We start from the raw sequence: 15,312 nt of genomic DNA, 5'->3' as shown, positions 1-15,312 counted from the left end.
ACTTATTGTCAGAAGCATTTATACCTATTTGGTAAAGTGCTTATATTTAAACCTTCCGGGCATACCTGATTGATTGGTTGTCTTTATTTGAGAGACTTGCAACCCTAGGCGAGCTCATCTATAGAAAATCATCCATGTCTTAGGAAGTTCTTATCGTGATAATCTGTGCTACCAATTTACAATCCTATTGGCAGCTCAAACCGAAGAAGTTAAGAAATCCGAAACTAAACGAAAACTATAGAATCTATATGTAAACCAATTAAGATGTCAATCGCTAGGAGGTTTGATTGGACGTGATGCACTTCTGTTTTGGTTCATGGTTGTAAACTATCTTCTAGAACAAATACATACGTTCAAAGCGATTAATTGCTTCAGATTACGAATGCTGGTTGTTTACTGGAATCTATATTTCTTTATTGGTTCTAAACACGAACAGAAAATAAATGCATTTCAAAGAGTAAAAGTTTGACTATTACAAAGCAATTCTATTTTAAAACATCTCAAAACACAGCATTCTCAATAATCCATCGAACATACGAACTAACTCGGGTGTAGATTCCAGGATGATTTGCCTCGCCGCACCGAATGCCCCAAGAGACGATTCCGACCGACACCCAACGGTTGTTGGGCAGCTGTAGCATCAAAGGGCCCCCACTGTCACCCTGGCATGAATCCTTACCACCACTGTAGTCACCAGCGCAAATACTCGTTTCAAAGATCCTATTGACATAAACATCCTGACAGTCTCTGTTGGACCAAATTGGAAGCGTAACCTCCATCAGTATCTTGGAATGTGGTCCACCGAAAAATTGAGTTCCCCAGCCTACAACCACTCCACGATAACCATTCCAAGAATCGTCCAACGGAGGCATGCAAATGGGCCAAATGTACGAGTTGAAGTATGATGGCCGGAATAGCTTCAACAGCGCAATATCATTCTCGTAACTGACCGGATCGAAATCAACATGACTTCGAATCTCCGTCACCCGAAAGTCTCTCGACCTAGTTTCATTGTACTGCGTGAAGTCGTATTCGCCCAATCGCACCAGGAACTGATGAATCTTAAGATTCAATACGCAATGCGCAGCCGTCAAGACGTGTCTGTCAGTAATCAGTACTCCACCACAAAACTGCTGCTGTCCATTGTTCGGAATAAGTGCCGCCATCCATGGCCACTCTCCAGGATCCGCCGGTACCCCCCCAGCTATCTTCGATAGCTGCTTAGTCGATATGCCACAACCTCGTTCCTCCTGTCGATCACGGCTGTCTTTACCGGTGATGGTGTTGTCACCGTCCAAGCCATCTACTTGGTCATAATCGTCCGCTTGCGATGGTAGACGAACGGAAAATTCCGGACCCACTCCATCACCTGTGTTTTCCGGGCAGCATATCCCGATGGACCTTTGAAAATATTTATACATTGAAAGGTTTTTTTTCGATAATGGTATTTCGAGAAGACTTACATATTTTCAATAACGCACAGTTGTCCCAACATTTTCCATAAATTGTCCTTTGAATCTACGATTTTACAGTGTTGATAGCGCTTGCAGTGCCCTTTCGCTCCCGATGCAGTAGTGCACTCCTGATAAGCTTTATTTTTCTGCAAATATGGTTTTGAATTATTTATCTCAATTTGTTCAAATGCCCAATAATTAGCTCACCGGAAACGGATTCAGAACATTTCCAATAAATCGCTTCTTTCGTAAGAGGTTCAGATCTAAATGCTTCTTCTCACGATCGGCTTGTACCACTCGGAATGGTTTTCGTCGCTGCGAGGGTCGATCTGCATTACTAGTTCTGGAATCATTACTCTCGCCAATGTGATTTATCTCGTGATCGTCAATTGCTGGATGAGATATAAATGAAAAATAATACAAAAATTAAAACTGGAAAATTAGATGTCGGATTTTTTTTACATCAGTTTGAGTATGTCAATAGCATAGTGAAAAACTTCGATTATGCAGGCTAAGACGTTGGGCCATAATAAATCTAAAAATTACTACATTTGACGATGGTTTTGGTTTGACCAAAAAGTTACACAATTGTGTGAAATAAGGATAGGTATTTACACGAGATTTTAGAAATGCTTACATTTAATTATGTCGATTTTATCGAATAAACAAGTTTTAATAATTTGAATAAATAGACCTTTCGTTACTTTCTATGGGTTTGTAGAAAACAAGATTAGGAATAGTCTTGTCAAAATTTACAACCAAACCGGAATTTTTAATAAAAAAAGTTTTGTTCCAAGGTTGCAATTCAAATTTTCCTTTCTTATGATATGTAGGTAACTAGTAACTAGTAGTAGTAACTAAAGCAAGTATACAATAAGGATATTTTAAAAAATCGTTAGAAGTGATTTGAAACGAATTTCCGTGGAATTTCACGAAATTAGGGCATGGTGAATTCTGATTATTTTGATTTCGTTTCGTTTGTTAAATTAAAAAAAAATCGTTAAATTAAAATTTTATTGAAATTAAAAGTTAATTATTGAAAATATAAAAATTAATTAGATAAGAAGTTAAATCGCTTGCAATAAATAGTGCATAACTCTTGTTATAACTAAATGAAAAGGAATTTCGAAAAAAAATTTTTGCCATTCCTGATCATAATATCTGGTTTACAGTTCGTCTTTGAGTGATAAAACGGCCTACTTTTCCATACCAACGAAATGGGTGCTTTAATGAACATTATGCAACTCAAATGGGTTGCATAATATTCATTATAGCACTCATTTGGGTGCTATAATGAAAAATCAACATCAGAACAGTAGTTACATGACTACATTTTGCTGAATTAGCTTCGGTAAGTGCTCAAATAATGTATTCTATGCGCCCCGTAATAAATTAAATAGTTTAGTGGACATGCCATCAAAAATTTCCAAAGTCAAGTACATCTATCGCTTCACGGCTTATCGAACTATGCAATGTGGCACGGTAACATGAGATCTGATCGTTCTCTGCAGCAACATAATTTATTGGCAAGAATGATCATGTGAAGTAAATTAGACTGTACAATTTTGGTACAGATTTATCAAATTTAAGTCAATTTTTTGTCATTGCAAAAAATAGCGTGTGCAACTCGTTGCAAAATTCGATTTTTTCAGCACTCGTAGTATTTATCCAACTCGGCAAGCCTCGTTGGATAAACGTACAACTCGTGCTGAAAAAATCATCTTTTTGCAACTTGTTGCACAAACTACTATTATGGAACACTAAATTTTATATACATCAAAAAATTTCGACTGCACCGCTGAATGAAATTAAAAAAGTTATTAACCCTTCTGTTACAAATCCCCTTTTTGAAAACAAAAATAAAAATCTTTTTGGCTGTAACTTTTTTGTCTTTTCAACTTTTTTTTTCGAAAATTCGCCAAAAGAAGTGGAAGTTTTATAAGTTTTATGGGTTTCTAGGATTGGTCACTTGGTTTCGGAATTATGCCGGATTTAAAATGGGTGTTGGCCTTTGACCATGGGGCCCTCCTTAACCGTGCGGTAAGACGCGTGACTACAAAGCAAGACCATGCTAAGGGTGGCTGGGTTCGATTCTCGGTGCCGGTCTAGGCAATTTTCGGATATGAAATTGTCTCGACTTCCCTGGGCATAAAAGTATCATTGTGTTAGGCTCATGATATACGAATGCAAAAATGGTAACTTGGCTTAGAAACATCTCAGTTAATAACTGTGGAAGTGCTTAATGATTACTAAGCTGCGAGGCGGCTCTGTCCCAGTGTGGGGCTGTAATGCCAATAAGAAGAAGAAGAAGTTAGCTTTTGACCATTTCTCAGAACGCATACTTCGGATATGATTATTTTAGATATTTTGATTGGAAACGGCACATAAACTATACCAAATATGATCAGAAATTTGATCAGCACAAAATATGGCCTGTATTCCAGATTCCGGACGTTCCGCTGGAACCTGTTACGGGGTCACTTCACGGAAATGGGCTAATACGATCATGCAGCACAGCAAACTTCATGATTTCAAAACTTATGGCATTCTATGGTAGTTTTGTACTTCCTGGACCGTATATGAACCGATTGGAACCGGTAGACAGATTTACCTAGTACCGGTTGAAAGTTCAATCTTGGGAAAAAGTAAAACCCATTTTTTCCTGTACGGGTGTGCCATTGCGACCAATTATTAGATCTATTGTAGCGTTAACCGTATCCTTAGTGTTTAAGTGCATCGTGCATGTCGAATTACTCCAGTGCTATTGAGAAGCAATGCAGTATCGGTTTCGATACAATTGTTGTTTTGTTTTCTCAAGACCACCATGATAAGGTCCCGCTATTTAGTGTGGAAAACAGAAAGTGTGGAAAAGCGGGCATCGAGCGGCTACCTTCTACCAAAGTTGTGGCACCACCAACGAACCGGCTTCATAGTGCTGGGTAAGATGCGCCAACGCGTGATTGGGTGGCAGCCAATCAACACAAGGATGTGCAAGCTGAGGATTAAAGGCCGTTTCTTCAACTATAGCATCATCAACGTGCACTTCCCACACGAAGGGAGACCCGACGACGAGAAAGAAGCGTTCTACGCACAGCTGGAGCAGACATACGATGGATGCCCACTGCGGGATGTCAAAATCGTCATCGGCGACATGAACGCACAGGTAGGAAGGGAGGAAATGTATAGACCGGTCATCGGACCGGATAGTCTGCACACCGTATCGAATGACAACGGCCAACGATGCATAAACTTCGCAGCCTCCCGCGGAATGGTAGTCCGAAGCACCTTCGTTCCCCGCAAAAATATCTACAAGGCCACATGGAGATCACCTAACCAAGAGACGGAAAACCAAATCGACCACTTCTTCTCCGACATCACGTACGTCCTCACTTACCGCAGCGCGAATATTGAATCCAACCACTACCTCGATGCAGTATGCCTGCGGAGCAACTGTACCGCGTTAATAACGCACGAAAGTTCTATGAGAAGTTGAACCGTTCACGTAAGGGCCACGTGCCACAGCCTGATATATGTAAGGACATAAACGGGAACCTTCTTACGAACGAGCGTGAGGTGATTCAAAGGTGGCGGCAGCACTACGAAGAGCACCTGAATGGCGATGTGGCAGACGAAGATGGTGGTATGATGATGGACCTGGGGGAGCGCGCGCAGGACAAAATTTTACCGGCTCCGGATCTCCAAGAAATCCAGGAGGAGATTGGACGGCTGAAGAACAACAAAGCCCCTGGGGTTGACCAACTACTAGGAGAGCTATTTAAACACGGTGGTGAGGCACTGGCTAGAGCGCTGCACTGGGTAATTACCAAGATTCGGGAGGAGGAAGTTTGTAGCCGGCAAGGAGCGATCCGTCCTTAAAAGCACGTGGCTTGAGCGCCACTCCACAAGGGAGACCACGGCCCAAGTTAAATTGCCCGGATGAGACTCCCAAAGGGCGAGTCCATTAATTTCCCAGATAGGATTTACAGATCGTTCCAACTGGCTACGAGCTAATTCTTGCCAAACGGTATCACCTAATTATCGCAGCATGCTTTACAGCCACGAAGCCACTCAGAGAGACGGTGAGAGCGCACCACACCTAATACACTCTAAGCGTGAGTGCGCCTATCATCATCGGCAGACTCTCTCCGCTCGCCTGCTCTTCTACTAGTATGGGGAAATTTATTTGTTCAATATACTGTTAATGACGCTTCCTTATTAAGCGCAGGTTAAAAGAAAACCTACATAGCTTAAAGGAATACTCAACAGCTTTCACCCAACGAAAATCGCATGTTGACTAATCGCCCTAATAATTAGTGGTAAAGAATCAGATGAGCACTGTGGAGCAGAATCGATTTTTTGAACCACCCTAATACCCAGTCAAACTCGCAAAGAAACACAGAAGACGAGACTCGCAACTATGATGACGCGTTGTAACGAAAAATACAATTAATGAACAAATTTGCTAGGTAAAGACTGTTTATTAAGCGACATGGAAAACATTAATGAACATTTATTTCCTTACTTCTAATAGGGACACATATTTCTAGGAACTTTTTTCAAATAGGCGTAACTGCATTTGACCTTGAAATTTTAAACGGTTGATTCTCTCTTAATTCTGCATATTTGGTACAACTGACGTTACTACCAGATAGATCGGAATCTATTTTTCCTGTTGGGCACATAAGTTCACTGAAATAGTTTGAATGAAGAGCACAATCGCCGTTCCAAAAATCAAGGTCAGAATCAATTAGGCCCATTTGAAAAAACGAGCAATGGGTAATGTTTTCAACATAACCGCGAGTAGACGTAGGACTTGTATAGACGTAACGTATTTACATTTAACTTTTGGATCTATGTAGTTTGAATATAGGTATTGATATTGGAAACGACAACTTCCATGCTGTGTAGAATTATTAGCAACTAGGGCAACTAGGGCAACGGCAGACGTTGTCCTGCATAGTAGGCGAAAATACGCATTGAGAACTGCCCATGCGAAATATCCATACGAATCTTGATTTTAGTTTTCCACGATTTACTCAACCCTACTCAAGATTTTCGCATGAGGAAATATCATATAAACCCGTCGGAAACGATAACGAACATATCTCCTGAAGAAATGGAATAAATCTATCCAGGCGTTTTCGAGTTATGCGGATACGAGCACAGACCATTTAATTTTTATTACCGTCAACTGGGGGGAAGATAATCATTGAGGTGAAGATGATCATTTGATGTGTCAGTTAAAAGTGCCAAATTTTTTTATGAAACGGTAGTCAACAATATTCTCCGTTCATGTAATATTACCGCTAGGTAGAAATCCGAGTTTTCCGATTATAATCATGAAAATGTAATTTGTGGAAGAAAGAGAGAGATAGTCATAAATGACGCTATTTTCGTTTCAAATATTGACTTCGTAGACTTCTTTACGTAGTAAATTCAACATTCATACAAATAACCTAGTGTATTTTGACAACTAGGTCATAATGATTTTAGTAGAGCTGTTTTGATCAACTTCACCCCAAACCAGATTACTCAAAAAATGTGTGATAATTTAATTTATTTTGATAAATGCGAATGCATTTCAGAAAACTAAAGTTGTTGATTATTGCAACGTATAGCAGTACATGTTTTGAAAATATTTGTTTCGATTTAAAATGTAAACACACATTGTTATTGCATGTTTTGTCCTAAAAATGATCATCTTCCCCCCAGTTGACGGTATATAGATTTGTTTATTCAAAACTTCTGGAAATAAAACTAATAATTCAATACATAATTAGAATTGCTTGGTTGCTAACTATTAACCCCTTATTTACCCAAGCAAATGTAGCGCATTTATCCAGTATTTTGCGCTCGATAATGGCGGCCCAGTGAGTACCTCTTGACATTCAAGAGGTAGAAAATATTTACATGTTTCAATCAATGTAGGCCTTGATTCATTGCAAAACATTGGCACTCACCAGGTTACTAAAAACAAACGTCAATCATTACCCTTCGATTTTATTGGTTTTCGCGAATACATTTTTTCTAAATATTTTTATTTATTTTCTTTTGAAAAGTGTAACACTTCGATAAAATTTCTATAATAATGAATAATGAGTATCTGTGCATCATTCATTTATACTGGCACCCAAGATGGAATCCACAAAACATATATTTTTCGCAACCGAAGTCAGTAGAAAACGCTAGGAAAATGCTCTACTCTGAACTAAGCCAGTCAATTTTATAAGCAGCTATGAGAATGTTATCATGCCTTCCTAATTTTATCAGCATGTTCTAATCTCAACTAGTGGGCGCCAGACTCTACCATTACTACTTATAGAAATGTTTGTACCTCATTTATAAAGAAAAAGATGCTGAAGCAAAAAAAACTTAAAAATTGTACGCTGTTTCAAAATGTCGATGCAAAAGGAGCTTGAATTTTTTTTCTTAACTAACAGATAGTATTTGTAGGAAAAAAAATTGTAGAAAAGGAAACCAAAAAACCATACCATCTTTAGGAAAATACTTTGTTGAATCCTGATGACGTTTGTTTGTTGGTTGAATCCTGATGAGTGCCAATGTTTTTCATTGAGTCGAGGCCTACATTGATTAAAATATGTAAATATTTTCTACCTCTTGAATGTCAAAAAGGTACTCTTCGGAACTCACTAGGCCGCCATTATGGAGCGCAAAATACTGGATAGATTTCTTATTGATGATTTGAAGTTTAAAAATTCTATTTATTAAATTTTCAGACTTAGGGCCAATTTCTTTAGCTCCGCTTAGGCGCTAAACTAGATTTAAGCGTATGGGTAAGCATCGCTTAAGAGTTAAGCGGAGGCAAAATGTGCTATTTTAGGGGAACTGTCCCGTTTTCCAAACAAAGAAATACAGCACCAATTTCGTTGCTTCTTTTTGCTAACATGCTTACTGCTGAAAAAAATCACAACAATAACAAACAAGTCAAGGAGCAGTAACCCTACTAAAATAGAGGAGGTATGTACTACTAATACGTCAACGAAAAATTATTTAATGTTTTGTTTCCAAACTACGTCAAATTTACTAAAACTATTTCTCAGAAAATGAAAAACAAAGAATAATATAAGGTTTATTTGAATATTCTTCTGGAAATTATTTTTTTGCGGACTTTTTTAAAACATTTACATGTAATACAGCGAAATTTTCTAATCTAAAATGGATATTGACACTATTGCTGATTGTGCATCTTAATTGTTAATGTCTTCTACAATAAATGAAAGTAACTTTTTTAATCAAATTTTTATTTTCATCAGTGTAGTTGATTTTTGTTTGCTGGGGAATCAAAACCATGTTTTAATGTACGTGTCGTTTAGTACCAAGCACAACTTAACATATGGTCAGTCATACGACTTGACTCGTATCCATCCCGGGATCATGTGGATTATGAACCAATCACCTGGATGAGCAGACCAAATCTCTCTAATTTTATTCTTCTTCATCCACCACCGCTGCCTCGGCCATCATCGGCCTGTAGCTGTGAACTCCGAGCAATGCGATGCGATGGTCGATTGCATCCATCGCAACCGACACCACTGCATCCGACAATCATCAAGGACAGAATGACAAAAAATGCGCCCACTTCTTTCATGCATATTAGCAGACCCACCGGCAGTTCTACCGCTGGTGACTGCATGCTGTCGTTGTGTAGGTAAACACAGCGAACAAACGAACGAAACGAAAAATGCGCGAGCAAAAAGCACGTCAGTACGCGCTGCTGTCACAAATGGTAATGACTCTCACACGGCAGGCACTGCTTATTTTATACACAAAGAAAATCTTCCGGTAGACCCGAAGGCCCGTGGCATACCGCATTCTGATGTCCGTGTTAGGAATGCACAGGATTGGTTACATATGAAATTTTTACTGGCTTTGACAAGAATTGAAATTTTCAGTAGCTTATCGTTAATAATCTTAAGTTTCAATGAAATATGCAAAATGGTGGAGAGTGTCCGAGTCGATTGATATATAAATCTTAAAAATCCATCGAAAGATAAAGGCGCGAGTAACGTTCAAAATCTTCCCTTCCAGCGTAACGCTCTCGATTTCCAAATATCTAAATGCCACCCAGTATAGTAAAGAAAGACGTAAGTCCTACGTCAAAAGTTCCTAGATTTATTGGGGGACAGTCGCATATGTTTCTATTTGTGTTGGTGTTCGTTCATACTATTCCCTAGCTGTGTGCGGTTTACTCTTCCCTAGCTTCTACTTTATTCGTGTGTGCTCTGTGCGTTCTGCGCTATTACGTGACGTCACAACTAACTTTCGCGCATCTCCTTCACATTCTGCGCTCCTGTTACCAAGTCCACTTTAAAGAGCAATTGGCAACGACACCTTCGATGGTCGGGGACGTCATCGGTAACAGTCGATAGCCCTCTTATTAGTATGTGCTCCTATAGGGTACTGCACGGAAACATCTCTCGCTCTTTCGTTCCTCATAAATTTTGACGTTTACTGGCCTTGTTGTTTTCTAATTTCTTTGCAGCGAGAAAGAGACAAAGCAGTCCGTGCAGTGCCCTATTAACTGGTTAGGTGGTGGCAAATTAGCTCACGCATGCATGTGCACGGTCCGTGATGACGGTCCGTGATGATGATACTTGTCGGCGGGGTAGCAGCTCACGACAAAAAAACAGCGCGATGGCTTTAGCGGCACATCCTTCAGTCTACGACTGGGCAACAAATTCCTCCGCGGCGCCCTCCTTGGACGCCGCACTCCGTACAAAAAAAGATGATAGACTTACAGGTCGATGCTCCCCTGCCAGGGCAACGCTTGGCGATTGCTTCTCAATGAAGCGTGTTAATGAATCGCGATGGCGGTTTGCACGCGGGGTCACTTGAATTGCCGGTAGCTTGACGAACCGGCTGGTGGATTCCGTCCACTTAGAGGTCCCCCGGCCTCCTCGGACCGATATAGTGACGGAACGTCCGCTTCTGGCCGGTTGGCGACTGCCAGGAATCTTTCGTCCGTAGGGGATGAAGCGCGCGCTTGGGTGCGCGGAATTCGCTGCGGGTGAAATATAAAGCCAATCTGGCAGAACATCACATAATGAGCACAAGCACCGTTTCGCACATCTAGAGCACATTTTTATCTGATTGTTTCACTTTAATTACTACAACCGCACACGAATAACACGCACACTTGATTTGCCTACAGCAACTAAAGAACGAACAAATAATTTATTAACTAACTATATTTAACGCCACTTTAAATTATCCTACTTGTAACACACGAAACACTAATAACAAACGCGTACTTCCAACTCCTTGGAGAATCACGGACGAAATGATCGAGTCTGTGAATCCTCAGATTAAGGAAGGTGGTACCTGGACACAACCGGAAGGACGTCATTTCCCGACCCCTTCGTGTACTATCGTGACTTTATCGGCACGATTGATAACTTGACAAGATAGTCGCGCTGCTATCCCTTTCCCACCTTATCCAGAAAACAAATGGCCTCGACCTTGGAGAGCTTACGCTTGATTAATGCTCGCTTGCCTATGTCAAGGGAACATTATATCTAAGTTTATTGGCGATTGAAAGATTTGTACACTTACAATCTAATTTATTTACAAAATCTATTTACAAACTATATACAAAATTACTGAATGCTACAAGTTTTGCCGCAGGAGTGTCGTGTGTCCCATCTACAAAAAGGGCGATAAGCTGGATTGTAGCAACTACCGCGCAATCACATTGATGAACGCCGCCTACAAGGTACACTCCCAAATTTTAGGCCGTCGACTAGCACCAATTGCAAGGGAGTTCGTGGGGCAGTACCAGGCGGGTTTTATGGGCGAACGCTCCACCACAGACCGGGTGTTAGCCATTCACCAGGAACTGCAGAAATGCCGCGAATACAACGTGCCCACACATCATCTATTCATCGACAAGCCAAGCGGATCGGACTAGTCATCAACACGACGAAGACAAAGTACATGATAGGAAGAGGTTCAAGAGAAGACAATGTGATCCACCCACCGCGAGTTTGCATCGGTGGTGACGAAATCGAGGTTGTAGAAGAATTTGTGTACTTGGGCTCACTGGTGACTGCCGAAAATGATACCAGCAGAGAAATTCGGAGACGCATAGTGGCTGAAAATCGTATATACTTTGGACTCCGCAAGACGCTCCGATCGAATAGAGTTCGCCGCCGTACCAAACTGACAATCTACAAAACTCTCATTAGACCGGTAGTTCTCTACGGACACGAGACCTGGACGATGCTCGTGGAGGACCAACGCGCACTTGGAGTTTTCGAAAGGAAAGTGCTGCGTACCATCTATGGTGGGGTGCAGATGGCGGACGGTACGTGGAGGAGGCGAATGAACCACGAGTTGCATCAGCTGTTGGGAGAACCATCCATCGTTCACACCGCGAAAATCGGACGACTGCGGTGGGTCGGGCACGTAGCCAGAATGTCGGACAGTAACCCGGTGAAAATGGTTCTCGACAACGATCCGACGGGCACAAGAAGGCGAGGTGCGCAGCGGGCATCAGGTGGAAGATGACTTGCGGACCCTCCGTAGACTGCGTGGTTGGCGACGTGTAGCCATGGACCGAGCCGAATGGAGAAGACTCTTATATACCGCACAGGCCACTTCGGCCTTAGTCTGCATAAATGAAAAATAAATGAAGTAACCATTTTTGCATTCGTATTACTATGTATCGTGTGGCAAACACAATGATACTCTTATGCCCATGGAAGCTGAGAAAGTTCCTAACCTGAAAATCCCTTAAGTAGGACCGGAAATTGAACCTAACCACCTCAGCAGTCAGCATTGTCTTTGCTTGGTAGCTGCGCATTTTATAACTAGGCTAAGGAAGGGCTGGTGAAGGTTTTTTTTTGTCTTTTTACCATACATATGCTAAATATGATGTGTCTTATCTTTGTAAATATTAAATCATATTAGATCATGTTTAGCTTGTTGATAAAAATCATTAAGATAGCTGCTAGGAGATGAACCGACCTAGGGCCGAAAATCTCGTTAATAGATAAAAGATAATAATAATAATTTAGATAGCTAACACATCAATGTATGTCAAAAACCAACTTCAATCGTAGGTGATGTAATTACCCCGTGGAAAAAGTTACAATAATAAAGTTAAAAAAGCTTCATTCGAATCCCTCACCACTGTAGTTCATTTACGAGTTAATTTATGTTATGTGATTTCTTATGAAAATGATACCGTGTATTTTTATTATATTTTATTATAGTATATTTTATGACAATGAAACCCTGTGATTATTAAATATTATTTTGTCATCTCTCAGCTTGAAATCATGTATCGCTTTCTTGAGGGTTTCATTGAATTTATTATCGTAAAAAAAGCAAATGTGGGTAATACGGTGCTACACATATAATTAGTCTACATTCCAAAACTTACCCAAATTCTTATTCCCCAGTTCATCTTTCACCAATCCGATAACCGACTGCAGCAGACATATTCCTACGATAAAACACACACAAACAATCCGCCTATGGGACATTTTTCATTTATTTATCAACACCTCCACAAATTTTCCTTCTAATCGTAGCACTATCTAACAACTATTCCGAGATCATCATCAGTACTTTCCCTATTCGCACCAAACCGAAAATTAATAATTGTTGCCACGATCTTCATCACCCAGCGCACCTGCTCGACCAAATGCCACCGAAAGGCGATCGTTACTCTGAGTTGCCTTTATCGGCAGGCACACCTGTCTCGCCTTGCCCCATATTGCGTTGTTAACGCCCGCCATGTCACTATCGGATTGTCCTTCCTGCAACGAATGCAAATTGGGGCAAATTTGTCAAAATAAATTACAACCTAACACGCCGCCGTCTAACGCCAGCAGACTTATGATTAGGTTATTGAACTATGGGACGGGGCCTGAGCGCGATTTGCAGATTTGCCTCGATCAATTCCAAGGCCACAACACGACAGTAACAAACGGCGCAAAGTGTGTCAATTGTTCCAAGGTTAAGGAAAGTGTTACGATCAGCACCCCAGCACTGTGAGACATTTCTAATCAGTGTTTTGGTTTAATCTGACACATCGTGGCGGACTAGTCTCGTAACGTGGAATGATTTGTGTGAATTATTGTTAAAACAAATACCCATTACCGAACGCGATCCTATGCTTTACGGAGAGGGTGGTTATTGATAAGCGATGCACTGCACACGCTTGGTTCGGGAAATGGTACAGACCCTCTTGGAATTGCTAATTCGCGATGCGTATTATTGTGAGTTCTGTGGTGGAAGTGGTGGCACATTGAACGGGTTAATCAAAGTAATTAACATTGGAATAAAATTATGATTTTTCACATGTGACTTTGAATAACTTCTTAATGATGAGCCAGATGATCCAGCCTAGGGTTGTAGGCCTCTATAATAAAGACATAAAAAATACCTCGTAATAATTATTATAAATAATTCAGATTAAGGTCGGGGTGGTTTCTGCAGTACACAAAAGTCGTCTCCAACCAGCTTGGCCATGACGGCACGTCGCCAACCTCGGAGTTTTGCAAATCGTCTTCCACCTAGCCAACCAATCTTGCTCGCTGCGCGCCTTGCCGGTTGGATTGTTATCGAAAACTATTTCCACCGGGTTACTATCTGACATTCTGACCACATGCCCGGCTTTCCATCCTGGGCGGCTGCTCGCTTTAGTGTTGACGGGCCCTGGTAAGTACGATTCCTGTCCACTTACTTTATTTTTTTATTGTCTTTATTAAAGAGGTTTTCGGCCCTTCACCGGTTCACCTCATAAAACTTACTTTATTATTTATTGAGGCTACGTCACCACGAGCCCCTGGGTATGCCTCTGCTTCGTTGTCCTGACGAATTCCAGTCCAGCGCTTGCGTGCAAATTTCGTCTCCGTTCTTTTGTAATGTGTGGCCGAATCTTTACTCCCTGAAATTTCTGTTGATATCAGTTTTTAATATATTGAGATATTGATATGAATCGCACAATACCATGGCCTCGTCGATTACGATGAAAACAGTAGTGTATATAGCATGCATCATTGCCTCACTCCAGCGACTATCCAGATGGGGTCAGACAAAGCTCTGTTATGCAGGACTCTGCACATCAAAAGCTTTGTACCGCCCTTCGATGAGACCGACGATTTTTCTGGAGTTCCTTTGCCTTTAAAGGCCCTCTACAGATTTCGTGGTTCAGACGATCGAAACCTACTGCAGGTGTAGCGATCCAACGCAAAAGGCGAGGAATTCGATACTGTGCGTTGGTGACACTGGACGTGAAGAACGCATTCAACAGCGCAAGCTGGGATGCCATCGCGCTCTCGTTACACCGGCTTAGCCTGCCGGTGGGACTGTACCGGATCTTGGAAAGCTACTTCCAGAACCGTGTGCTGCTATACGAGACCGATTCCGATCAGAAAAGTGTTCCTATTACCGCAGGAGTCCCGCAAGGGTCAATCCTGGGCCTGGTACTATAGAACCTGATGTATGACGGGGTTCTGAAGCTAAAGTTCCCTCCTGGTGTGAAGATAGTCGGCTTTGCTGACGATGTAACCTAGAGGTCTACGGGGGTCAATCCTCGAAGTAGAGCTAACCGCAGAACACGCGATCAGCACTGTGGCGGACTGGATGAGTGTAAGCGAGAGGCCTTGAGCTCGCTCAACATAAGACGGAGGTGGTTATCGTCAGCAACCGTAAGTCGGCACAACATGCAGTTGTACACGGGAGACGTCGCGATCACTTCAAAGCGGAGTCTGAAGATTCTTGGGGTCATCATAGACGACAAGCTTACCTTCGGTAGCCATGTCAAATATGCGTGCAAGAAGGCTTCGACTGCTGTGGCGGCATTATCGAGGATGATGTCCAACAGCTC

At 41.4% G+C, this 15,312-nt stretch overlaps 1 protein-coding gene across 1 annotated transcript; it reads right to left on the bottom strand.

Annotated features, from left to right (window-relative positions):
* Positions 1 to 389: 389 nt before the first annotated feature.
* Positions 390 to 13,104, bottom strand: LOC134204548 (venom protease-like). Its single transcript, XM_062679359.1, has 4 exons — positions 12,859 to 13,104; positions 1,662 to 1,846; positions 1,464 to 1,600; positions 390 to 1,401 (listed from the first exon to the last, which is right to left on the bottom strand). Exons 1-4 carry the CDS (start codon positions 12,959 to 12,961, stop codon positions 501 to 503), a joined length of 1,326 nt encoding a protein of 441 aa, XP_062535343.1. The 5' UTR covers positions 12,962 to 13,104; the 3' UTR covers positions 390 to 500.
* Positions 13,105 to 15,312: the final 2,208 nt, after the last annotated feature.

This window comes from Armigeres subalbatus, unplaced genomic scaffold (genome assembly GCF_024139115.2).
Source record: "Armigeres subalbatus isolate Guangzhou_Male unplaced genomic scaffold, GZ_Asu_2 Contig66, whole genome shotgun sequence".
NCBI classification, from domain to species: domain Eukaryota; kingdom Metazoa; phylum Arthropoda; class Insecta; order Diptera; family Culicidae; genus Armigeres; species Armigeres subalbatus.
This window is presented reverse-complemented; position numbering and strand designations above follow the sequence as displayed.